The sequence below is a fragment of the Vitis vinifera genome, chromosome 14 (assembly GCF_030704535.1).
Source record: "Vitis vinifera cultivar Pinot Noir 40024 chromosome 14, ASM3070453v1".
In the NCBI taxonomy this organism is placed as follows: domain Eukaryota; kingdom Viridiplantae; phylum Streptophyta; class Magnoliopsida; order Vitales; family Vitaceae; genus Vitis; species Vitis vinifera.
Window position 1 is genome coordinate 8226794 of NC_081818.1, and position 25285 is coordinate 8252078.

A 25285-nucleotide genomic window follows, 5' to 3' on the forward strand; every position below is an offset into this window, starting at 1 on the left:
AATTTAAGAATTGGAATTTTGGAAATTAAATTTGAAAGAAATTGGAGTTTTGAAAATTAATTGAGAATTGGAGTTTTGAAAGTTAGTTTTAAGAATTGGAGTTTTGAAAATTAATTTTGAAAGAAATTGGGGTTTTGAAAATTAATTGAAAATCGGAGTTTTAAAAATTAAATTTAAGAATTGGAGTTTTGAAAATTAATTTTGAAAGAAATTGGAGTTTTGAAAATTAATTGAGAATTGGAGTTTTGAAAATTAGTTTTAAGAATTAGAGTTTTGGAAATTAAATTTAAGAATTTGAATTTTGGAAATTATTTGAAAATGGAAGTTTTAAAAATTAAATTTGAAAATTAGAATTTCAAAAAATTATTTGAAAATTACATTTAAGAATTGGAATTTTTTTAAAACAGAAGTTTTGAAAATTAAATATGAAAATCGGAATTTCGAAAAATTATTTGAGAATGGAATTTTTAAAAGATCAATTTTTTTAACATAAAAAGATGGATTAGGAGGGTGACATGTGGCCTAGGAAGTTGTATTGGAAGGTGGCCATGCATGGCCAAACACTTCAACGTATATTTTACATACAATATCAAATTCAAATTAAGCTTGCGAGACCCTCATTCCAAATTTCATTTCTCCATGTGTTCATCCTTATTCTCAACTTTATTTGTTATCTCAAATATAGTAGCAGCAAACCCATTTTCCATCAACCCACTCCATGTGAAATACAGTAACAACAAACCTATTTTCCATCAACCTAGTCCATGTGAAATACATACAGTAGAAAAAAACCTATTTTCCATCAACCCACTCCATGTGAAATATAGTAGCAAAAAACCTATTTTCCATCAACCCACTCCATGTGGGGCCTTAGGTCCAAGTGAATGAACTCATTTTCCATGAATCAAACTATTTTTTGTAGCACTAGTAACTATTAAAAAAAAGTCCAATCGTGCATGGGGGCCACCAGGATGGAGAGCCATTTCAGTGCCTGCAAGGTTTTGAACCTACTATGCTTAAGGATTGGCAATGGGAAGACAATTCAAATTGGTGTATGAGTATAATGGATGTGATGAATGGGAATATGAGTGATGGAGCATGCACCTAGGGAAAGTTATTAATGGCGGGTATGAAATATGGGAATATGTGTGGTGGAGCAAATAAGGAGTGGAGAATGAAACCTGGTAGTGTTGAGGAACTGGACCTGAGTAGTGTCGGGTAGAAAATATGGAGCTGGGTTGGGTAAAACTGAAGAATGTTAGGCTTGGGATTTGGGTCTAATAGATAGGCTTTGATAGAGGTTTTGCAAAGGTGGCCATACAGGAGTTATTCACATGCTTATGAATGGTGGGGGAAGAAAACTCAGACCAGATTTGAAAATAAGAACATAAATATGATCTCCAATGCATAAAATAGCTTAAATTAAATCAAATTATTCCCAAGCCAAAAGCCAAAGTATAAATAAATAAACCAACAACAGCACACCTATGAATGGCTCAGAAATCCAATAAATTCAAACACATTACCTAATGTTCATGCTTAGCAAACAATCCACAAAAAAGAAAATAACAAAAAGGAAGAAGAGCATATTATGGTGAAGCAGAATCAAACCTAAGCAAGTCCTCTCACTCTTTCTGTTTTTCTCTCTTAGATACCGACTCTCTGTTTTTTCTTTTTTTCACTCAAGCTCTCTTCCTCAAGCTCCGTTTTCAGCTTGTTTTTCTTCCCCTTCCAACTTTAAAAAAAACCTCTCCTTGCTCCTCTTTCTTCCTCCCAACGGCCACCTCTTGCTCTTGCTAAAAAAACCTCATTTTCCAAAATATTTAAAAATAAAAAATAAAACAATTATTAATATAAGTTGACAAACTAAAATTGTTCCAAAATGACTCTCCTCTACACATATCTATATTATTTTAAAATTTGTTATTAAGCAAATAGATTTAAAATCAAGCAAGACTTAAAATGTTGAATTTATTAATGAATTTAATTGTTTTTAAAATAATTTGAAACTTGAAAATAGATAAAATCACTACCAAAAATAATAGATCAAAACTAGTATATAATGAGTCATAGCTTTATTGCTTTTTCTATGTACACAACTATATTTTACGAGTTTTATCACTAAGTAAATAGATTTTAAATTATGTGAGACTTAAAACTTTAAATTCTTTAATGAACCTTCTAAATTTTAAGGATAATTTGAAATTTAAAAATTTGATCAAATTAATTATAGACTAAATCAAAACTTGTCCAAAATAGGTCCAAACTAAAATACTAAATATGTACATGCAACGGTTTTAAATAGAATATTATTAACCATTATTATTTTTTAATTATTATTATTTTTAAATAAAAATTATTATGCTTTTATGAAGGTATTAATCTCTATATTTTTATAATATATAATAAAATAGTATTAGTTTTTTTAATAAACAAAATATAATTTATGATCTTAATATTAGTTTTCATATTTTACGAAAAAAATATTTATTTTAAAATTTTATTTGTAATTAAAAAATTATTTTTATTTTTAATAAGACTTGAATTAACTTGAATTAATATTATAATTGAATTTATAATTTTTTTTCTAAAATCAAAACATAAAAACTATTTATAAAAACAACTTATTTAGATAAGGTTTTTTTTATTTCTTTGAAAAGTGTTTTTAAAAGATAACTTGCCAAATAGTCTTGTCTTTCGAAAATATACAAAATAAAATAAAATAAATTATTTTTGTTCTTTAACTTAAAAACTGTTTTTAAAAACAAGTATAAGCAAACATTATCAAAGTGAGCCGTTAGTTTTTAGCAATTAGTTATTTTTGACAAAGTTTAGTGTTTTCACATTCAGAAAGTTTAAAGTAATTTGTTTTCATTTTAGTTTAATATTCTCATTAGCTTTTTTTTTTTTTTTTTTTTTTTTTTTTACCTTAGAATTTCTCCAATTTTATGCTTAGTAGGTAAATAGATTTTGCAGGTAGACTTCAATGAATTAATCAAGCAATTCAACCTATGGTAGAAGACAATTAAGGTCAAAACAACAATAACAATCGACCTATGATGTCTTTCCATGAATACAGATCAATGGGAGAGCATTTGAACCCTCCTCGTCTTAGTACACCTTCATGCTTCATCATGTCGTAGGATCATGTGACCATCAAGCCTCAATTGGTGCCTTTACTCTTGATCTTCAAAGACAATGGAAATGAAAACCCTCACACCAATATCAAGGATGTCAAAGAAATTTGCTTCACCTTTCAAGAAGCAAACATGCCTCTAGACGCGTTAATAAGAATAAAGCTTTTTCCACTTACGTTGATAGATCAAGCAAAAACATGGTTGAACACCCTTGGACCACAAGGCATTGGGACCTAGAATAGGTTGCAATTGATCTTCCTTAAAATTTCTTCCTACCACACAAGACTAATGCATTGAAAAGGGAAATGTCAAATTTTACAACCTGGGAAAACAATAAATTTTTCTCATGTTAAGAGCACTTTAAATGGATTTTAAAAGCATGCCCACATCATGTCTTTGATAATTACAAGTTGATTTTCAAAGCAATGTTAGAGACGATGTGTGGAGGAAATTTCATAAGAGTCTAGATAAAGCTCCTTCAATTTCTAGATTATGTGGTTGAAGCAACAAAGAGTTAGATAGATCATGTGATTAATGAATCACAAAGAAAGCAAAGTTCCAAAAAAATTGAAAGTTTGTGATATCTTCAACTTGTTTGAAAGCATGGATTTTCAATTAAATATTTCTACCTTAACTAGGAGATTAGAAGACTTGGAGACCAAAGGAGTCTAAGAGGTCAAAGCAATGAATAAGTTAAGAGTGATGAGATGTTTGATATGCTAGTTAAAGGAGCACGAGATTACAAGTTGTCCAACACTTCTAGTAGTGAGGCACATGTTCTCAAAGTTGGCCAACACTTTTGATTCATTCAAATAGAATAGTAAAACTCTCCATTCTCCAACACCTATAATCTAGTTTAGATTAATCATCTTAACTTATCTTGGAGATGGAGTAGTCAATTTCGTTAGCAAAATCATCCTATGAACCAACATTCAAAATGCTTAATATCCCTAATTAATGAAAGTAAATTACACACAATAGATAAGTTGTGATTACTCAATATAAGGTTGGGTGATAGTTGTATTTTCCAACACAAAATGATGTAATTGCAATAACAATTTATGGTCGACAATGGCCACACAAGCCCCAAGTAAAGGCTTCCCACCTTTGCATTCATCATTCCCAACATTAGGAATTCTAATTGCATCTATGCTTGATAGGTACTCTATGCAAAACTCTAAAGCTTCCTTTGTATCATGGCATTCAACAAAACATCCCTCTCAGCAATTATGATTTTGTACATAACCCTTTAATACCTTCATAACCTTTCAAAAGAATACATCCATCTAAGGTAAACTGGCCTACATGATCTCATTTTACTTGTCAAGTGCATTATTTAATGAAGTATAATGTCAAAAAATGAAGGTGGAATTTTTTTTTCAAGTAAGCATAATATCACCACCAACTCATCTTATAGTCTATCCAATTTAAACACATAGACTACTTTGCTACATGAGGCATTGAAAAATAAGCATAATCTAGATATAGTGTCTCACATGCTTAATTAGAATATATTGTAATTCTACTAGTAATATGTTGCATGAGTGCATGATAATCATGGGATTTAAGACCATAAAGCTTCAACTTTTCCATTGACACAAGTTTTATGAAGTTAGAGGACTATCCTTCAAGGACTTTCAAGTCAGCTAAGGTTTGATATACCACTTTTTTCTCTATCCTAGAAAGTGTGTAGCATGTAGGTGGGAGGCAAGTATGATTTAAGTCAAATTTTCGTGCCAATTCAAACCTTATGCCCATCTCTCCATAAGATCCAACCCAGAATTGAGTTCATCTTTTATTTTTCCTGGAATGTTAACCAAGGTGCCAATGATGCTTTCGCACACATTTTTCTCAACCAATATTCTAATTTGTAATCGACATACAAATGTTACCAATATTCTAGATCAAAGAATATGGGCATCTTTTTCCAACAACTTATAGTATTCACACTAGAAGTACTTGCTTTAACCTTCTTTTTTTCCCCATGATTAAAAATGGAATCAACTTCTTCTAGTATTTCCTCTCTAGTTAATGGTTATGGAGGTAGCCCAAACTCTTGCTAACCATTGAATGCCTTCTTTTGTTTCCTATAAGGATGGTTATATGGAAGAAACCATTTATAACCTATAAACGAGTTTTTCTTCCCATGTTTCGATCTACAAGAATATGTTTCTTTCCCACATATTGGTAAGCATAATTTCCCTTAACATGAACAACTCTCGTTAATGTGCATCATATACTTTGACTCTTACCTCCCAAAGAGTTTTAAGAGCTTCCACCAACAGTGCCAAGTAAACATCTATGTAATTTCTAGGTTATCATGGATTTGATATCAATAATGATAACATCATAAATTTCTATTTCATGCACAACCATGGTGGAAGGTTACATGTGATCATTATATATAATTGACTAAATACTATGACAACTACTAAGAGAATTGTGAGGATTTATGCCATCTATTAAAATAGCAAGTCTAAGTTTTCTAGTCTCAGAAACAAACCTGGGCCATAAATGGTCAACTAGCTTCCATGATGAAGAATCAAATGAGTAATGCAAATTCCCATCAAATTTTATTTCTTGGGCATGCCATGTGAGATTTTTTTTACTATTTGTGAGGATTGGAATGTTTTTTTAAACCTTGAGATAGGTGGTAAATACCACAAGACTTTTGCAGGAACACTTATTCTCCTTTTGTTTCCTTTTTTATTTACCTTCTACCTTGATGTTCCAAAAGTACGACATAATGATACATTTTTATGCTTATTTCTGTAAAGGATACAATCATTAGTGCAAACATGTATTTTTTCATATTCCATTCTCAATGCTAAGGTTTTTTTTTTTTTTTTTTTTGCTTCATACATGCATTTCATTGTTGATTGGGAGTGATACACTCTAAAAAACTTTTGTCAAACCACACATATCTTACTATCAAGTTATACAATTTTACCAATGCAGATAACTTTATAAACTTTGAACAAGCAGGATATAAAGGTTTTTTATCATCTTCAAGTATTCTTTTAAATGATTAGGGATCCTTCATATGATCATCTTGTGCAGCATAGACCATCTAAATGGTATTGTCTAAATCATCACAATTAAGTTGATCATAATGATATCCTTCATAGTTGTTGCTTCCTTACTAAGAACTACCTCTCCATGCTAATATCGTGTGCAGTAACTTTGATTAATTCCATTGAAATATAAGTGTTCTCTAATCACTTGAGGAGTATGGTTCATTAAGTTGCTACAATGTAGGCATGGACATATAATATAGTTCAAATCTCTAGCATTTAGACTTATAAATTGAATAAAGCTTTCAACCCCTTCTTCATACTTTTGTGATCTTCTATCCTTAAACTACATCCAAGATCAATCCATTTTTGGGTTGATTCAACTAAATTCCTATATAACACAAGTTGCATGATTTATTAATTATTAATTCCTAAACCAAACAAGGATATAAATTGAGCTATACAACTAATAAATAAAGTATTAAAAAACAAAATGGCATCATAATTGTACCTATATTATAGCACATGCAACCACCTACATATGTTCAATCTTAAACACTTTATGTTACTTCATTCAAAATAAATTAAATAAATGCATAACTTCATTTAGTAGCATGCAATGAATTATCAATAGAACATATGGGGATAATACCATAACTAGTATTAGTGATAAATCATATCCCATGATAATCCAGTATGCAATATAAATACTAAAACAAGATAGGAAGACTAAGAACTTAACTAATTTAGCATCATACAACTAAATCTAAAGTACCCAATTTTATTGTGTTCACTAAAAGAAAGAAACAGTAGAATATTAATTTACTTTGCTATTCTATATGATCCAAGTATATATAGTATATCAAATCCTCAAGTATGAACTCTCACTACAAGAAATAAGTTTTTATTACTTGGATTCTCAAAATTAAGATACTATTAATGTATATAGATTCCATGAAAATCCTTGTCTTCACAAGGTTGGAATTTCTATCCCATCTAAGAATTGTATGTTTTTAAAATATTACACAAAGAAGCAAAATTTAAAATTGTCATGAAAATTTCAACAACATTTCTATACTATTCTCGTAGATGAGCCCAAATTCTCAATGAAAATCCTTAATGTTTTTTAAGTAACTTTGTAAATTTGGAATGGCTAAATGTAGTTTCTATATTTTTATCTACTAGAAGCCTTAAGTTATAAAATTGAACTAATAAATGGGTTAGGTCATGATTGGGAAGCTTGTTTTAGATCTACCATCTATATTATTTTATTTTAATGGAGCCCAAACTAAATAGGGAACCCAACCATCTACCACAATACCATGTCATTTTACTAATATGGCCTTTGTTTATTGGTCAAATTGGGTCCTATTTGTTTGTACAAATTGACACTATATGTGGAGTGCAGTGTTCAATAGTTGGTGATCCATTTCATGATTTTAAAAAAAAGAATTTGTTTGTTGATAAAACAACAACCACCCACCACCCATTCAACTAACAAGATTTAAGATTATTGTTTCTTTCCTATGGGTGATAATAAAAATAAAAAAAATTAAGCCCTAATACAATGAAAATAGAAAAAAAGATTGAATAGTTTGATTTTAAGAAACTATTAAAGTTTTGATGAGGTGGATCGATTTGTTCGAGTTGACACTAAGAAGGCTATTTTATTTTATTAAACAAAATGATGAAAATTACTATTGGAATTCACCAATTAATCAATTCTTCAACTACCACAATGATTCCCAAACAATAGACAAATCCTAAGTCTAAAGGTACCATTATGTCATCTAAAAATCCAAAATATTTATCCAAACCTAAACTCTAAAACCCAATGTGTTTCAAACCTCATCTTAGTAGGATTTTTTTTAAACATTATTTAAAAAAATTAAAATTAAAGCATTGTTGTTTAAAAAATAAATTAAAAAATACAACACTTTTCATCACTTGTTTTATTTTTGCACTAAACTCGTATTTGTTCAAGAGGCGAAATGACTTTTTATATTGAATTGAAAGACGAGTTCACTTTTCACCTTAAATTTTTCTATATAGAACTTGCTTTTTCAAAAGATAAGTTCACTTTTCCAATGTTGAACTCGTCTTTTGAAAAATACAAGTTCACTTGAAATCTAAAAATGTGATAGTTTAAAAAAAAAAAAAAATTGGTGGTACGACCTTTTAAAAAAGTACACTACTCTTGTAGAAAGCCCTATCTCAATACTCCTTTGACGACTACTAGACTCAATAGAGTGTGACTTGGTATATCATTTTACATGCAATGTTAGATTTCTTTTTTTTTTTTCTTTTTTTTTTTTGGTTTTCATATTCTCATAAACCAAAAATGGAAACTAATGAATAAAAATAAAAATTAAAGAAAAAAAAAAGAATTTAAAATATATATCAAGAAAGAAAGATATTCACCTATTTCTTGCAACATAAGTTCCTCTAAGTAAAATGATAAGGTTGCCACTATGGTTTAATCTCAGGAGGTTTAAGAGCACACATCTTGGGGGAAGGTTTGAGAGCACATCTTCAATACAGGAAGGTTTGAGAGCACATCTTTAATAGGGGAAGGTTTGAGAGCACATCTTCAATAGGAGGAGGTTTGGGAACACATCTTTGGTGGGAAAATAAGATTGATAACTTCTTCTTTTTTAAATATATACTACTATTAAAAATGTGAGGTGTTTGTCAATTTTTTCATTCCAAAAATGTCTGACAACTTACCTTTTAATTCTAAAAATACTTCTCAACAATTTATTAATAACAATATATTAATATTTAATGTTACAAAATGTATTCTATTATCATAATCTATTAGTATCAAATGACATTATACATTTTATTCTCTTTAGAACCTATAATATTCTTTGACTCTTGATGATGTGCCTAAGCCCCATATTTTCAATGCCCGCATAAGCCTTTTCTATCATTTTCTCCTCTCCATGGTCACAACAGCTTCTTCTTCAAGCTTTTAGATTTCTTTGCAAAATTGCCATCGTAACATTCCTCTTCGCCACAAATGGCAGTCAATTCAAGACTATGTATAGAGTTATGGTCATGGTTCTGGAAGGTTTGGATTGATGAAAGTGTTATGTTAGGGACAAGAGAGAGCTTCAATGAAATGTAATGTTTTTGGGAAAGCTAAGAATGGCAATGGTGGCAAAGAAGGTGTTCCTGAAAAGAACAAACAGTTTGTGTGGTGGTTTCAGGAGGCGTGGTTGTATTTTCACATTCATAGGGGTGACACGTTTGTTGTCATAATTTTTGGTGAAATTGTTGTCAATTCTTACTTGGAACCCATACTGAAGGCACATTTTCTATGAATTTCTTTTCCTTTGTTAATTTAGTTTGGATGAATAAATTGTTATTGTGTTTCATAAAAGCAATATGGAGGGTTGGTTTGGATAGTGGTGATACTCCACATTCAGATATGTTTTCCTTTTGTATTTTGGAAACTAACGAATCATAACATGCTTATTGGTGAAAGGAGATTGTTGTTTATTCCATATTTGTTTAAAGAGAATGAATTGTGTTTGTGGAGTTGACAATTGAAGATATTGACTTCCAAATAGTTTTAGAGAATTGGTCAAATAAATCTCTGATAAATATTTTTTTTAATGAATTTACAACTTATCTAAGTAGTTTATCGCATTGATGGTATCTATGTATATCAATTATTTGTGTTCTAATTTATTGTGATTCTATCTCTTGTGTTATTAATCATTTGGGTTATTGGATTTTCATGTTTTGGTTTTTATCATTTCCCATATTTTTAATTCATTGCATTTTTGTTCATTGTGAATGTTATTTATTTATTATTTTAGCACTCATTGGGTTTTTTGTGAACACAATTAGGTCAACTATTGTTGCCATTAGTGTTTTTGATGATTTTGCTTACATGTTTATTAGAGAAATATTAGAATTCAAGGTGTTTGGTACATTTGAGAGGTAATCCAATTTAGTATGAGAGTATACCTTTTTTTTTTTATGAATCCTGATTTTTTTTTATTGGGATCAAAATTTGTTACTTACTCTAGAAATTTAGTATTTTTGTAAATACTTTTAATTTTTCTAATTATATTTTTTTATAAGTATTTATAACTTAAAGGTTTTACTAAAAAGAAAATGAAGTTAGTAGTTTTAAATTGAAATTAGTCTTATTTCTTAAGGTTTTTTTCCTTTTTCATTTTTAGCTTAATTGAATCTAGAACTTTCTTGTCAATTATAATTCTAAAAGGAGTTTTAGTTACAACCTATTAATATTTAATGTTACAAAATGTATTCATCCATTAATATCAATCACAAAATTTATTAATATTTAATGTTACCAAAATCTATTAATTATTCCCTTTAAAATCACCCTAACATTATAAAACATTATAATTAATATATCATCTAACCAACAATTAAGAATTACACCTTCACTCTTCAAATTTCTTATGATGACAGTTTCACTTTTCATTTCTAAAGTTTGAGAACTTTTTAAATTTCTGATAACCTTTTCCTCTTTGAAGAGAATTAAGAAGTTTTTGTAAATTGGCACTCCCAATTTGAATGAAGTACTATTTGGTGAGTTATTATTTAGTGTTCCGAATGATTTTACTTAAATGTTTGTGTTACTTATGAGAATAATTTGATTACTTTGTTGAATTTTATTTTTATGATTTTGAGCTTTTTAAAACAATACTCAATTCTTTGAGGAGTTTGTTGGATGTGAGTTGGAAGAAAATTGAAATTTAAGGTAATTGGTAAATTTGAGAGGTAACTAAATTTAGTATTCAAGTATACATTTTTTTGTAATGAATTTTAATTCTTTATTTTATAATTCAATGTTTATTAGAATTGAAGTTTGCTGCTTATTATATAAATTTAGTATTTTTGTAAATACTTTTAATTTTTATTATTTTTAGACAAGTATTCACAAGTTAAATCTTTTAATAAAAAAAATAAAGTTAATTGTTTCAATTGAAATTTGGGTAAATGTTTCTAGAGTATGTTTTTCTTCATTTTTTGTCTTATTGGATCTTAATTTTAGAATAATTAGAACTCTCTAAAAAATAAAATCTATATATATATTTTTTTTAATATAAATTACCATTCTAGAGCTAAATGAATTTCCTTATTTTATAATTCAATGTCCAATAATATGCATAGGAATTGGACAATATAGTTTTTTGTTTTATAATCCAATATCTATAATAATTGGAAACTACAGTTCTTTATTTTATAATCCAATGTCTATGGAATTAGAGATTCTTATTTATGCTATAAATTTAGTATTTTTACACATTCTTTTAATTTGTCTTATTTTGTTTCTTTTAAATTTTATCTTTAACCAATATTCACAACTTAAATCTTATAATAGGAAGAGTAAAGTTCCTTATTTTAATTGAAATTGAGGTAAGTGTTTTTCAAGATTTTTTTTTTATTTTTCATTTTTAGTTTAGTTGGATCTTCACTTTGGGATAACTAGAATTTTCTCATAATTTTTGTTTGTTTTTTTTTTATATAAATACCAACCACTATTCTAAAATGAATTAAAAATAACCACATTTAAAAATTTGAGAATGAAATATCAAGTATATTTGAGAGATCAAAAACAATTTTTATTCTTACTAAGATATTTATCTTTTTATTTGCTCATGGTTCTTGTTATTATGACTTTGTATTACATTCTAGAAACATATAGTTTTTCCTTGTGTAAATAAATTGATAAAATTAAAGGAAATTGACAAGGAAAGCATAAAAATAAAAAGTATGTTTGAATAAATAATTGAATTCTTTTTTTTAATATTCATCTACTTTTCATAAAATTAGGACAAGTAAAAGTTACATTTTGTTGTCCCTAAATTGCAATGAATTTAAATTAACAATAGATAACGGGTTTAAATAAAATTTGGTACATATCATTGCTAAGGTGACATTTATTTTGCTTAACTTAGAAAAATTGATTTTAAAAAGAATTTTACCATCTAAGATTTTTGGAATGGAAAAATGTAACATTATTTATATTTCATCTTAGACCTTTTTTCTTTCCATTTATATTTCAACCCAATCATTTTTTTTCCTTTTTTTTTTATGTCTAGTTTGATCATTTGACTTTGAATCTCTTCTTAGTTTCATACAAGGATTTTAAAAGAATAAATTAACATATTTAATTTTTTTTATTGGATTTGTTTTCATATTACCTCACCTGCATATATATATATATATATATATATGTATGTATGTATGGAAGAGTAAGATGACTTTTTCAAAGAATCATTTTTATAAAAATGACTATTTAGAAGAGTTAAGGAGCAAGTCTTTGAGGGGAAATAAAATCAATAGCAAAAGAATAGGATGACGTTTTGAAAGAATCATTTTTATAAAGATGACTATTTAAAAGAGTTATGGTCTCTTTCATAATTAGATATTTAATTTGAGAACGAGTGGGAAAATAAAGTTAATAGTAATTTGCTTTTTAATATTTACATATAAGGGGAAGGATAGGATGAATTTTCATCAAAGAATCATCTTCATGAAATAGATATTTAAATTGCAGTCATTACTTATCATATTAATTAAAGATAATGAAAATTTTTAAAAAAAAGTCATCGAAACAACCGTCATTATCTCCTTTTTTGTAGTGACTTTGGATATAGTATTAGATACATGATTAACAAATCAAAGGATTGAGTGCAATTAATTACAATAGATTTTTTTGTAGGTATTAGAATGTTGATAGAGGCTGGACAAAAAGGAGGTAACTAGGATTAAGGCCTAATGGAGTATTCCACAATGAAGGCCAAGAACAGGGAAGAAATGAGTCAACTGCAAAGCATCCTCCTACCAGGGTCTAACTTTGTGATTTTCCACTGTATCATATCAGGGTGATCTGAACAAATAACCTTGTTCTTAACAATTAGTCATCCATGGCTTGGTAGTCTTTTCCCTAAAACCTCTTCATATTAGCTCGTAACCGATTCAAAATTCACGAAATTCATATAATCGTTCAATGAATTCCCCGAATCAAGTTCAAGGTAGTCTTTGGTTTTTCTGAAAATATGACTAATCTACTTCAGTACAAACTGTAGAAGTTACAGAAGAAACAAGCCATGCATAAAGCACACACACCCTTCTTCCAAATTAACAAGCCATGCAAAAATCAAATTCCCATACATCAATATTATTTTACATGTCTTTTTAACAGACTGAATTCATTAAGACAGAAGAGTACATAACTCAGAGGTGAATCCTACACAGCCACTTCTACAGAACCCCAAAGATGTAAAAGCTCAGGAACAGACACCCAAGCACAAATGCAGAGGTTGAAAGCCCTGAGGAACTGGGTAGCACCAAATAAATGCCAGAAGTAAATGCTATCACCATTCCTAGGATGGAAACGTATGTGAGTATGGCTGAAAATTTTATGAAACCTAGAAGCAGATGATAGTTTCGTTCCAGTGAAGCAAAAAAGTGGAGAAACACTACTGCAGTTGAGCAATAGAAAGCTATACCATCTGACAACAAGAAGGTCTTGAAGGCTATCTTTGTTGAGAGAACTGCTTTACCTTTGTCGGGGTCATCATCATTGTACCCACCAGGTAGAGTAAAGCCTGCTGCAAAAGTGACAGTTGCTATGAGCGTCGCGACCAATAAATGGGTGTTGGAAATGTCCTTGAGATGATGAGATCGAAGTTCCTTTTCTTTCATGATTTCTCTGTTCCTATCAAGAAGTATACTCATATTGCTAGCAGTACGAGACGCGCCATCACTGCTCTTTTGATGCCCATTGTTATCAGTCCGCATATTTGCATTTTCCTGGTATCCTTCATTGTCACCATTTTGCATATATGCATTGTCTCTAATGACCAACCGGTGTAAACTTTGTCGACCACCAGCATGCTCCAACTTCCTCATGATCCAATACTGGCAGTCATTTGAAAGGAATTAGAATGAACTTGTAAAGCAAAGCTATGGGAAAAATTTTGAATCAAACATTGAACAAAATCTATTGGCTAGCTCTTAAAGAGGACACCAAACACATTGAATAATATTAGCCATCCATTTCAGATACTTTTTTCTTTTTCTTTTTTCTCTCTTTTTTAAGTAATCGCTTAACAGATTGAATGGCTATAATCATTCAACATGATCTTTCTGCATCAAATATCTTCAGAGAGATATGAGAAGCCTCATCATGTCTAATTAAAATTTGTCTCAAACTTTACAGTAACGTACCTTGATTTTTTCTCCAATATCCATATTTGACTGGACAATGTCAATAGTCTTCAAATACTCATTGTTCATTGCCCTTTTGTCCACTCTATCGTCTGCAGCCAACATAATCACAACCCCGTAATGTCCATAAATGGCAGCTAGATGAAGGGGTGTGTTACCTTCCTTATCTGGCTCATTTATGATACTTTCCAAGTTTGGCTTCTTCAGGATATACTTAACGACTCTAGCGTTTCCATATTGAGCTGCAACATGAAGAATTGTGCGGCCTTTGTTGTCAATCAAATCATAAACATCTGGAAGACATGTGATAATCTGTTCCATTACATTAGTGTGGCCCTCTTTGGCTGCAATGTGGAGAGCACAACTGTGTTCTACATCCAATAAGCCAGCAACAGATTTGTCATACTTCAGTAACTTCTCAGTTGCTTTGAGGTGACCCAAGTGGGCAGCATAGTGAAGAGGGGTCCACCCAAATTCATCTGCCTTTTTTATCACATCCTTCTTCATTTCAAATAGTACTTCCATAATATCTATACATTGGGAGAAGAAGGTTAGAAATCTTAAAAAGAAGTGGAAGAATCTACTTAAATAGCATTTCATACCTCACCAAAAATATGTCAAGAGAAATGGAAAAGGCGACCAAAACACCCTTTCCCCCATATTTTAAGCATAAAAATGTCCTCAATAATGATCCCCTTCATTTCCAAAAAAAAAGGAAAATCCTCGTACATCTTGATAAATAAACACATGGCTTAATCAGTTGTATGGTTTGAAGGTCCGTTCTTTTTTCTTATATAGGAATGGGTGTTCAAATAGAGTGAGAATGGAGAGAACTCTCCACTCATAAGCTTTTTGAAGTAAAAAGGAAAAAGGAAAAAATCCAACTTCTTAGTAAACAAGAATGAAAAGGGCACAGGATCTTCTTACTTTAAAAAGGGGACAAAAGGAGTCTTATTACCAATTTCATCATTCAATTGTTTTCCTTTGAAGTGTCCTCGTACCCTAAAGAAAAAGTTTGTAACCACACGGCGATGTTTTTCTAGAGATAATTCTGGAACTTCTTGGCCTGCAGCATGATATAACAAACTAAAATCAGTGATATCCCCATAAAAATAACAAAGAAGGCCAAAAAAACAAAGGCTTGCCTTTTAGTTTGTTCATCTTGCATAAGGGATTGAAAAAAGGAAAAGGAAAGAAAGAAAATTAATGCAAATTAAGTCTTTTCCCAAAAGTGGTCCATATTCAGAAGAAATATTTGTTGAAATAATTTTCAAAACTTCATACCAAACAAGGAAATAATGAAAGCTGATATTTTTCATCTACTTGATTTCTTTTCTTCAGTTTCTTCCTCATTTTTCTCTCCAGGCATGGTGGTAAGACTTGGGTCTTAGAAAGTATACACCCAAATGCCTGAAGACTTGGGTTTTTTTTTCTTTTTTTTCTTTTTTTGTCACCAGAATTATCACTGGACGCCCTTTGCATGCCCAAATTAAACTTGAAAAAGTAAAACAAATTAACATTAGAAATGAAGATTTCAGATATACTCCTACTAACCAACATTGGATTGTGTTCCTGGAAACCATTCTCCTCGTAGATGCAGTCCAAGTCCATTTACAGACAGCTCGGGGGGTATGGGTTTACCCAGCTCAGGACCTACAAGTTAGGAAGAATCGAAGAAATCTTTTAAGTATACAAAAGCAAGCATGAACATAAACTTTTATGCATAGAAAGATTTTGACCTTTATGGGTACGAATCACAGCTGCATGTAAAGCGGTCATCCCTTTCGTGCCCTCACAGGAACATTCAGAACTGTTTCCTTTCAACAGTTCGTCAGCAATCTTGAAAAACCCCCTTTCCACAGCCAAATACAAGGGGGACTCTTTATGATTATTAACCAAATCCAACAACTTAGGATTTTCTTGAACCAACCGGTTCACCACCTCAAGATGACCATTCCTCACAGCCACATGCAGTGCCGTATCAGCCCTCCCATTCTTCATTTCCAGTGCTTGCTTGGCATTTTTACTTTCAAGAAAGCACTTAACCATGTCACTACAGCCAGTTCTCGAGGCGATATGCAGCGGAGTGTCGCCTTTGAAGTCAGCTCTAGTCAGAAGCTCTGGAAACTTCTCAACAAGAGCTTCAGCAAAGCCTATGCACTTGAAATTAGCAGCAATGTGAAGAGCATTGCGTTTCTGGGATGTGGCTTGGCAGGGAATACTCTGGAGGCTATGTGGCTTCTGCAAGTAGTTCTTATCCCCAGTTTTAGCAGCTATGTAAAGATCAGTATCCATGTCTTGACAATGGAAATCAGAATCCATGGGGATGCTTGCTAGGAATCTCCTTCTTTGCAGTCTACATATATATTACTAAAAGAATAGACCAGTCCACATCAAATGGGGTACAGAGCCTGCTCAAAAATAATTGCACCTCTCACCTACTGCATTAACAAAGCTCATATCATCACAAAAACTTTTTAGTACATATAAATAATTTTGTTTCATAAAGTATCATTATTATTACTTCAATATATATTAGTTTTATGAAGGGTTTATGATTGTAGACGAGTCAAAATTCATCCATTTTTGTTTTGTTTATCACCTAGTGTGGGCATTTTGGCTCTTTTACGGTGTGGCCATCGATTCAAATGCTTACACAAAGCTTCAATGAATTTTGTGGCACCTCCCGTGGAAACTTGCCACCAAAGCTCCCAATTCAGAAATGTTGTTTTTAAAATAATAACAGAATTGAGTAATTTTCTTTCTTTCTTATCTCCAACGTTTTTGCTAAATACTTTCACTTTTGGAGCTTGGTTTTATATCTGATTTCGTAAGTCCTAAGATATCTACTACCATGTACCTTGAAAGGTTGGTGTTGAATCTATTGATTAATTGTATATGTTAGGGCAATGAGTCTTCATCATAAGTTAGCAATTTTGTTCCTTTTAATTTTTGGCTTAGGAATCTTTTTAAATAGTGACTTACTTTCTATTAAAAGATTCAAGGTTATTGTTCGATCAACTGGAAAGTCATATGTAAATCTAAAAAGGTTTAGTTTATGGCAAATTAGGTGTTTAAAAGGGTTAAGTGGATTGGTATATTTTTTATTGAATTAAAAATGTTTTATTTAATATTTTGAAAATGCAAGGGATGCTCGAGTGGTGGAAATAGTGCTCAAGCGTTGGGACCACTCAAACACTTATCAACTCAAACACTTATCCAACACTTAAGTGATCAAGGCACTCAAGTGGTAGGTAAGTGCGCTCGAGTGCTCATCCCAAATCTGCTAAAATATGGTAGAATATTTTTGGATAATTCATGCAAATTGAGTTTGGAAACTTCACTATACCAATCCCCTAAGGCTTGGAGGCCTATATAAACCCATCTATAACCCTTTTAGTATGAAGTGTAGTAAAACCAAATGGAAGAATGAATAATCAAATGGAAGAATAAGACAATTAAGGAGAAAGATTACATGAAGATAGGGCCTTATGCTTCAACAATAAGTAGCCTTATGTATGTGATGTTGTGTCCTAGATTAGATATTTGTTTTACGTAAGAATGATGAGTAGATAATAATCCAATCCAAGTATAGAGCATTGGACAACGGTCAAGTATTAAAACCATAAACAAAAAGCTAAAATCATGTTCATTGATTCTAATTTTCATATGAAAATTTTAAAAATATAACAATAAAATAATATCACAGGATATTTTTATTTAATTTATACATGATTAGATTTATAAAACAAATAAATATTTTTTTAGTATGAATATATAAAATCTTATATCCTAAACCTCTAAAAAATTTTATTATATATTTATTTTTATATTAAATTTGTTCTCATTAATTATTTATTATATATTATTATTTTTTATTTAAAATATCCATAAATAATTGAAATCAATAACTATAAAAAGATGAAATGGTAACAAATTTTGAAATTAAAAAGATTTCATGAAGCCTATACATTAAAAAAAAAAAAAACATTTCACAGTGAAAAATAAATAAAATTCATATGGTACGGTTGATTGTCACACGATAAAGTTTTTAAAAAAGAAAAATTGTTATAAAATTGTTATAGTTCATGGTAGGTAGGAGGAGAAAAGGGTAATTTTAGAATTTTGATGAATATAACTATTTAAGTGTATATTTATAGGATTAGCTTTTGTAAGCGAGAAGTCAAGTCAAACCTCTCAAAAAAAATCTTTTTTTTTTAAGGTGCACATGATTATACGATTCTTCCTATCTCAAGGCTGGGGCCCATGCTGAAATGATATGTCAACAACCCTCCTTAAAGTAGAGTTGTAAAAGCTACTTCCCTTCTATGTCTCCGGCCGATATTTCAGTCTAGTGTGGCGGCTTTTAACGCTTCATCTACCTATCTTCTTTTACGTTGAGCGTGGAATCCACCGTTATTTGAACTTAGGAGATACCCACACTGACTTTTCAAGTTTTGTCCAGTTGAGGAAACTTTGAAAATTATTTAGCAGAAGACTGATAATGCAACCTTCTTCATAAGATGGGTGATTTTTGAACACTACTGTACTCTAACCAAATACCATTTGTGCTTATATGTGATACAATGAATGGAATATCTTTTCCCCTTTATTACGCAAATACTTGTTTAATAAGTTCTTATTCTCCTGCGAGTAACTTGCGATTGATTGTTTGAATAGGTAGGGAATTTTTTTAAATTAGTCCCCCATCCATGCCCATTAGAGATTCTGAAATTCATTTGTAACATTTATGATTTTTTGGAAAATAAAAGACCTACTCCAATAATACCAATATGAATGGTACCACCAAACTTTCGTACGTATCTATAAAGAAGGAGAAGGTGCCCAAACAATGTATCCAGAAAAAAACATTCAAGAAAATAATCCCAACTACTAGATTTCAACAAGTAGGATTTTGAGCATAAAAGAAATAAAATAAAATAAAAATAATGACGGCTTCGAATGACATCACTGACCCAACGCAGGCAGAGGAGTTAGGAGTTGCGTGGAAATTGTGAAAGGCGTAGATCACGCCACATGGAAGCAGTGGAGACATGGCCAGTAGGATAATTAATATCCATGTGGATAACAGAGTGGATCAAAACAATGCCATTCCCATCATGAATGAACACTCATTTACTTCTGCGTTTACTTGACTTTTGAGAGATTTGCAAAACATGTAGAGAGAGATATCACTGGAAGAGTTCTCTTCTCATTAATCATGTTATAAAACTGATGAGTTAAGGCTAGTCTATAATTTCCATCAGTGGTAATAAAATAAGTATGCAGCTGTTTAGAAAGAAAGATCAGCATGGGTGGTTGCAACGCGCAACAAAAAGTCCCATCAGACTTCTCATCCCTGGGAATCTTACACTCGCTAGGTAGACTAATCAAACCAGGATCCAACCTGGTACAAACTACTGTTTCAACCACTCAATATTTAAGGAATCACTTCCTAGTCACTAAGAACATAAACTAATCAAACCCAACCTGGCACAGGCTACCTTATCGACTAGTCAGTACTCAAGGGATCATTTCCTAGTCACCAAGATAGTTAATTTAGAAAATCTTACACTGAAAAATGACCTATTCATCTGCATGAGCATATGCTTTTCACATCCCACTGAATATAATCTTAACATCTGTTTCATTAGTATGATTTTCTCTTAAGCTATTGACTTCAATATTTACTAGGAAACGATATCAAAGGGAAAAAGATTACCAATTCAGAAAAATGTAAAGCAAGGTACAAAATACTAGATGGAGATATCTCAAAGAAAGAAATTCTTTTCCTATAGCTAAACTAATGCACACGATCAAATCTAACAGTGACATTTGTTCTTGGAGCCAGACAGAAAGCCAAGTACAGATACAGAGTGTTTTCAAGATGGGATTATTTGGTGTTTTTAACTATTTAAGTTGAATGATGAAAACACATGCACTTCAACAATGACAAACCAAATTGGTTAGTATCCTGCTTAATAACCGTAGTTTGCTCCATTCACCGGGCCATAGCCTCCAGTGTGGCTTGCATGTGCTGGGTTGGATGCAGGAGATGCATACATCGAACCATGAGCTGCATAAGAATTATAGCCTGGGTCAGTAGATCCACCAGTTTGGGCCTGTGCTGGTGCAGCAGCTTCAGCCATAAAATTCTGCAACACAAACAATCATTACAAGCAGACAAGTCCAATTTGATTACATAATGAAGCATTGACAAAGAATAAACAAAATTTTAATGGAAAAATCAACTTTTTTGGTTGAGTAAGATCCCAATAAAACAATAATTAAACAATTCTATATTATCAGTAAAAATCAATGATGAAGCTAAATGGAAAAGAATGAAGTCCAACTGTCTGAATTGCTGACCACACTTAACATTTCAATAATATATATCCTATAAAAAAAATTCTTTAATTCTTTAATTCTAGTAATAAAGTCGGTCCCACCATACCTACCCCCACACGCACCCAAACACCACATACAAGGAGACATCAGAAACAATGATCTAATGCTAAGCAATGTCATTATGCAAATGGAAACTGCAATATTAGCAAAGACAAACCAACAACTTGGTATCAAAAACAGGGAGGAAGAGTGCCTGTATCAGTTGATGAGATGCTTGGACTTGGGAAGCAGTTGCATTGATTCACGTGGCTACAAAAGACTCTTTAGGAGAAAGTTGAGGAGTTCACATGTGTATAGGAAGATTGATTCACAAGGCCCTTGAAAATTTTCTATTTAAAGCTCTTGTAAGGAAAATGGGAGACATATCTTCCTTCTCCATCATTCCTTCTTTTCTCATTTCTTTTTTCTTGATATAAAGCTAAGGATTCTCTCATTTCTTTCTTCTTCATTGTAAGTTACTTGATTGAAGCCAAAATATGTGCTCCAATGGCACATATATGATGTTATAATTTATGTAATATAAAAAGTTCAAATCATCCAACTTAACTTAATTTCATGCTATGGCCATAGTTATGGATCTAACTTTTATTTTGAGCCTAATTCTAAGTTTAAGGGATGACATAAATGGATAAGTGCAAAAGTCATTATCAACCAAGAAAGCAGAAGGGGTTAAACTATAACTAAGAAACTCAAGACTTATGAACCATGAAAGTCCAAGAAAGGGTGTAAGAAGCAAGCCATAGGCATGAAATACCAATAGTAGATGTTATGGATTGAGATAGAGGGCAAGAAACCATAATGGAGGAGGTTTGAAGCAAATGTAATCAAGTTCACATGAAAATTTGGAACTCAAAATTTGGCAATAACATTTACTTTGACTTTGAGATAAAGTTTAGAATGCTTTTTGAGGTCAATTTTGGGAAAACTAGATATTGTTTCGAAGCTTGAGAAGTCAAAAGTCCAACACTTCAAACGATGCACAAATCGGAGTTAAAATGAGGAAGTTATGTGCATTTGAAGCAAACTAGGGAAAGAAAAATGTTGAGTTTGAAATTGACATCCTGAATTCGAAATGGTTTTTGGCTAGTTAAAACTCAAAAGGAATGCAAGGATACTTGTCATAGAGGCTAAGTTTTATCCTCCTACCTATTTCAAATAGGAGACAAATTTCAAACCCAAAAACATGCATGGTGGGCCATTTAAAACTCAAAGGAATGCAAGGATACTTGTGGCAGAAGCTAAGTTTGAATCCCCCTACATATTTTGAAAAAGAGACACACATTCCCAACCCAAAAATATAGTGAACATGTATGGGCAGTGTGTGAGTTCTAAATTCACTGTGAATTTGTGGATGTCACCATTTTTTGTAATAAACCTTTCGGATATCTATCTAGCCTTCACAATTATTAAAAAGTATTTATTCCAATAATTATGATTGTAACCCTACAAATAAGGTTAAGAATATTAGGGGAAATTTATAACTTCAGAGTTCACTTTCTTATCTAATTTTCCTCTCCTCTTTATTGTCTTCATTTACAACATCAAAAAAATTATTATTGTTTCATCTACAAATTGTCTAAAACTCATTAAATTCAGAGCATAGAAGTATTGAACATTCTCATATACATTTGTTTGAGGCTGTGATAACATACAATTTTACATTATATATTAATGGATATATTCCTACCGTCATATCTTGCCGTGGATCACACTATCAAACCTAGAAGTATTCGAAGGAATTACCAAAAACCTTCTATTAAGTAAATACGCAGAGATTTTAGAGTTAAATACAGGCAGTTCCTTACTAAGAGAGTATTCCATCTATACATGAACTAATGTATATATTGTCTATAAATTCATTGAGAAATTAAGAATATACAATTAATATCACATTCTATTCTATGGTTCTACAGAATCCCAAAGATGTAAAAACTCAAGAATAAACACCCAAGCACAATTGAAGTTGTTGGAGTCGGGGAGGAATCAGGTAGCATCACATAAATGCCTGAAGTAAATGCTATCACCATTCCCAGTAGAGAGATGTAAGTGAGTAGGGCGGAAAATTTTGTGAAACGTGGAAGCAAATGATAGTTTTGTTCCAGTGAAGCAAAAAAGTGGAGAAACACAGCTGCAGTTGAGCAATAGAAAGCCATAGCATCTGTTATCACAAAGACTTTGAAAGCTGCCTTTGTTGATAAAACTGACTTACCCTTGTTTGGGTTTTCTTCATTGTACCCACCAGGTAGAGAGAAACCAGCTGCAAAAGTTACTGTTGCTATGAGGGTTGCCACCAGTAGATGGGAGTTTGATACATCCTTCAAATACTTAGATGTGATCTGTTTCTTCTTTACAACTTCATTATTCCTGTCACGAAGCGATTCACTTGCATGAAGTGATGTTCTCTCTCTGTCCTCTCTAAGCTCTAACTCATTTATGCCTTCATTGTCATTGATTGTTCTGCCTGTGTTCTCGCTAACGATCAGCCGCTCGAGACTTTGTTGAGCACCGCCATTCTCCAACTTCCTCATGATCAAAGACTGGAAAGTTTTTTTAAAGAACTTAGAATAAAATGTTGTTTTTAGCTACCAAGGCACATATATGACCAGAAAATTCAATTAAGGCAACATATTTCTTCTCTTTTTTTTTTTTTTCTTTTTTTTCAAGTTTCACATGTGTAAAGAGAAATAAAGCAGTGGAACCAATGCATAATCTAAAATCATCAGCTTTCTATGCACATACCTTTTTCATTTCTCCCAGATCCATATTTGATTGGACAATGTCGATAGCCTTCCAATATTTCTTGTTTGATGCCTTCTTATCCACTCTACGATCTCCAGCCAAAATCCGGACGCTGTTGTACTGTCCGTGCATAGCAGCTAGATGCAAAGCCGTGTTGCCTTGATTATCTGACTCATTTATTAGGCTTTCCCATCTTGGTTCTTTTAGAGTATACTTCATCACTATAGACTTCCCACATTGGGCTGCAACGTGAAGAATGGTCCGACCTTTATTGTCAACCAAATTATTAGAACATGGACAGCGTTTGATGATCTCTGCCATCATATCAGGGTAGCCTTTTTTAGCTGCTATGTGAAGAGCAGAACTATCTTCTTTATCCCACAAGTAAGCAACTGATTTATCACATTCCAGCAATTTCCTAGTCGCTTCAAGATGTCCCAATTGTGCAGCATAATGAAGGGGAGTCCACGTAAATATGTCTGTTTCTGTGACCATATCTTTCTTTTTGTCCAGTAGTATTGCAATAATGTCATCTAGCAATTTAGACCAAGAAGAAGAAATACAATTAAAACAGACTTTTTCATCCAGAGTACTTTTAGAAAATATATTACGTTCTTGTTATTTTAATATCAGATAACGGCTCGGGATTACTTCTCCATGAGAAAGATCAGGCATTATGCAATGAATTTTCCCATCAATTGTAAAGAGGGTAGCTACTAGCCAGTGTGGCATATATTGTAAAAGCAATTGTGTGATTTTCTTTCCCTGGTCTTATTACTTTTCTAGTTCAGTTAAGCTCTCCACCTATCAATTAGAGAAGGAGAAGTAAAGGTTTGGGCTTGGATAAGTATTCTTCAAAAACAATTCTAAAAAATAGTTTATAAGAACTATTGAAAACCATTTTCTGATGATATTTTATAAAACAAAAGTTCTAATGGCTGTATTATTATGCTTGGTTGGAACTAATGAATACAATTCTGGTGACTATCTGTCATAAGTATAGGGAGGCCATGCACTCCATGTAGATTTGTTCCGCGTCTGTCAGGAATCAGGAATTAGTTAATGGGGCTCCGAATGTTCTACTAGCCTTGCCAAAAAATACTTCATGAGGCTAAACTCATCCACACTAAAGTGGTGTTTTTTTTTTTACTTAATTCTAAATAGAACTTTAATGCTTAATAGCGTTAAGTATTAAGTTATTTATTTTTATAATACTTTATTTCTATTAAGCATTAAAAAGTAAAAAAAAAAAATCAACATATCACTTTTTCTATTCAATAAAAAGTTTATAATAAATCATGAAAAAATAAAAAAACAAATGATCTAAAGTCTGAAAGCAAATTGCTTTTAGCAAAAAACTAAAAAAACACTCTCTAAGTCTATAGATTTATGTATTCTTGGCTTTGTATATCTTAGACATGTTGGATAATGGTGTAACAAAGATTTCTCCATTTTTTTCTTATGCATTTTCTTCTACAATATTTTTCAAGTATCCCGTTGTAGGGATATTTACACATAGTGCAATTTTGCTTTATTTTTGTTGGCAACTTCTTCTCTCTGTTGTATTATTCCAATATTTACACATAGTGCAATTTTGCTTTATTTTTGTTGGCAACTTCTTCTCTCTGTTGTATTATTCCAAGTACCTTATGTTACGTCTGACTCTAAAAAATTATTAAATGAAGGAAAAATATCAAGAAACTTATTATTATTATTATTATTATTATTATTATTATTATTATTATTATTATTATGTTTAGTTTA

The 25285-nt window shown here is 31.3% G+C and overlaps 2 protein-coding genes across 2 annotated transcripts; both read right to left on the minus strand.

The window, feature by feature from the left end:
• Positions 1 to 13299: 13299 nt before the first annotated feature.
• On the minus strand, positions 13300 to 16763 carry LOC104881480 (uncharacterized). Its single transcript, XM_059742818.1, has 5 exons — positions 16114 to 16763; positions 15929 to 16027; positions 15333 to 15440; positions 14375 to 14904; positions 13300 to 14065 (listed from the first exon to the last, which is right to left on the minus strand). Exons 1-5 carry the CDS (start codon positions 16694 to 16696, stop codon positions 13406 to 13408), a joined length of 1980 nt encoding a protein of 659 aa, XP_059598801.1. The 5' UTR covers positions 16697 to 16763; the 3' UTR covers positions 13300 to 13405.
• A 3589-nt stretch (positions 16764 to 20352) lies between these two features.
• LOC132255054 (protein ACCELERATED CELL DEATH 6-like) lies at positions 20353 to 24016 on the minus strand. The gene is made up of 3 exons (XM_059742683.1): positions 23522 to 24016; positions 22738 to 23319; positions 20353 to 20529 (listed from the first exon to the last, which is right to left on the minus strand). The coding sequence occupies exons 1-3, from the start codon at positions 24014 to 24016 to the stop codon at positions 20353 to 20355; spliced, it is 1254 nt and encodes a 417-aa protein (XP_059598666.1).
• Between the last annotated feature and the right edge of the window lie 1269 nt (positions 24017 to 25285).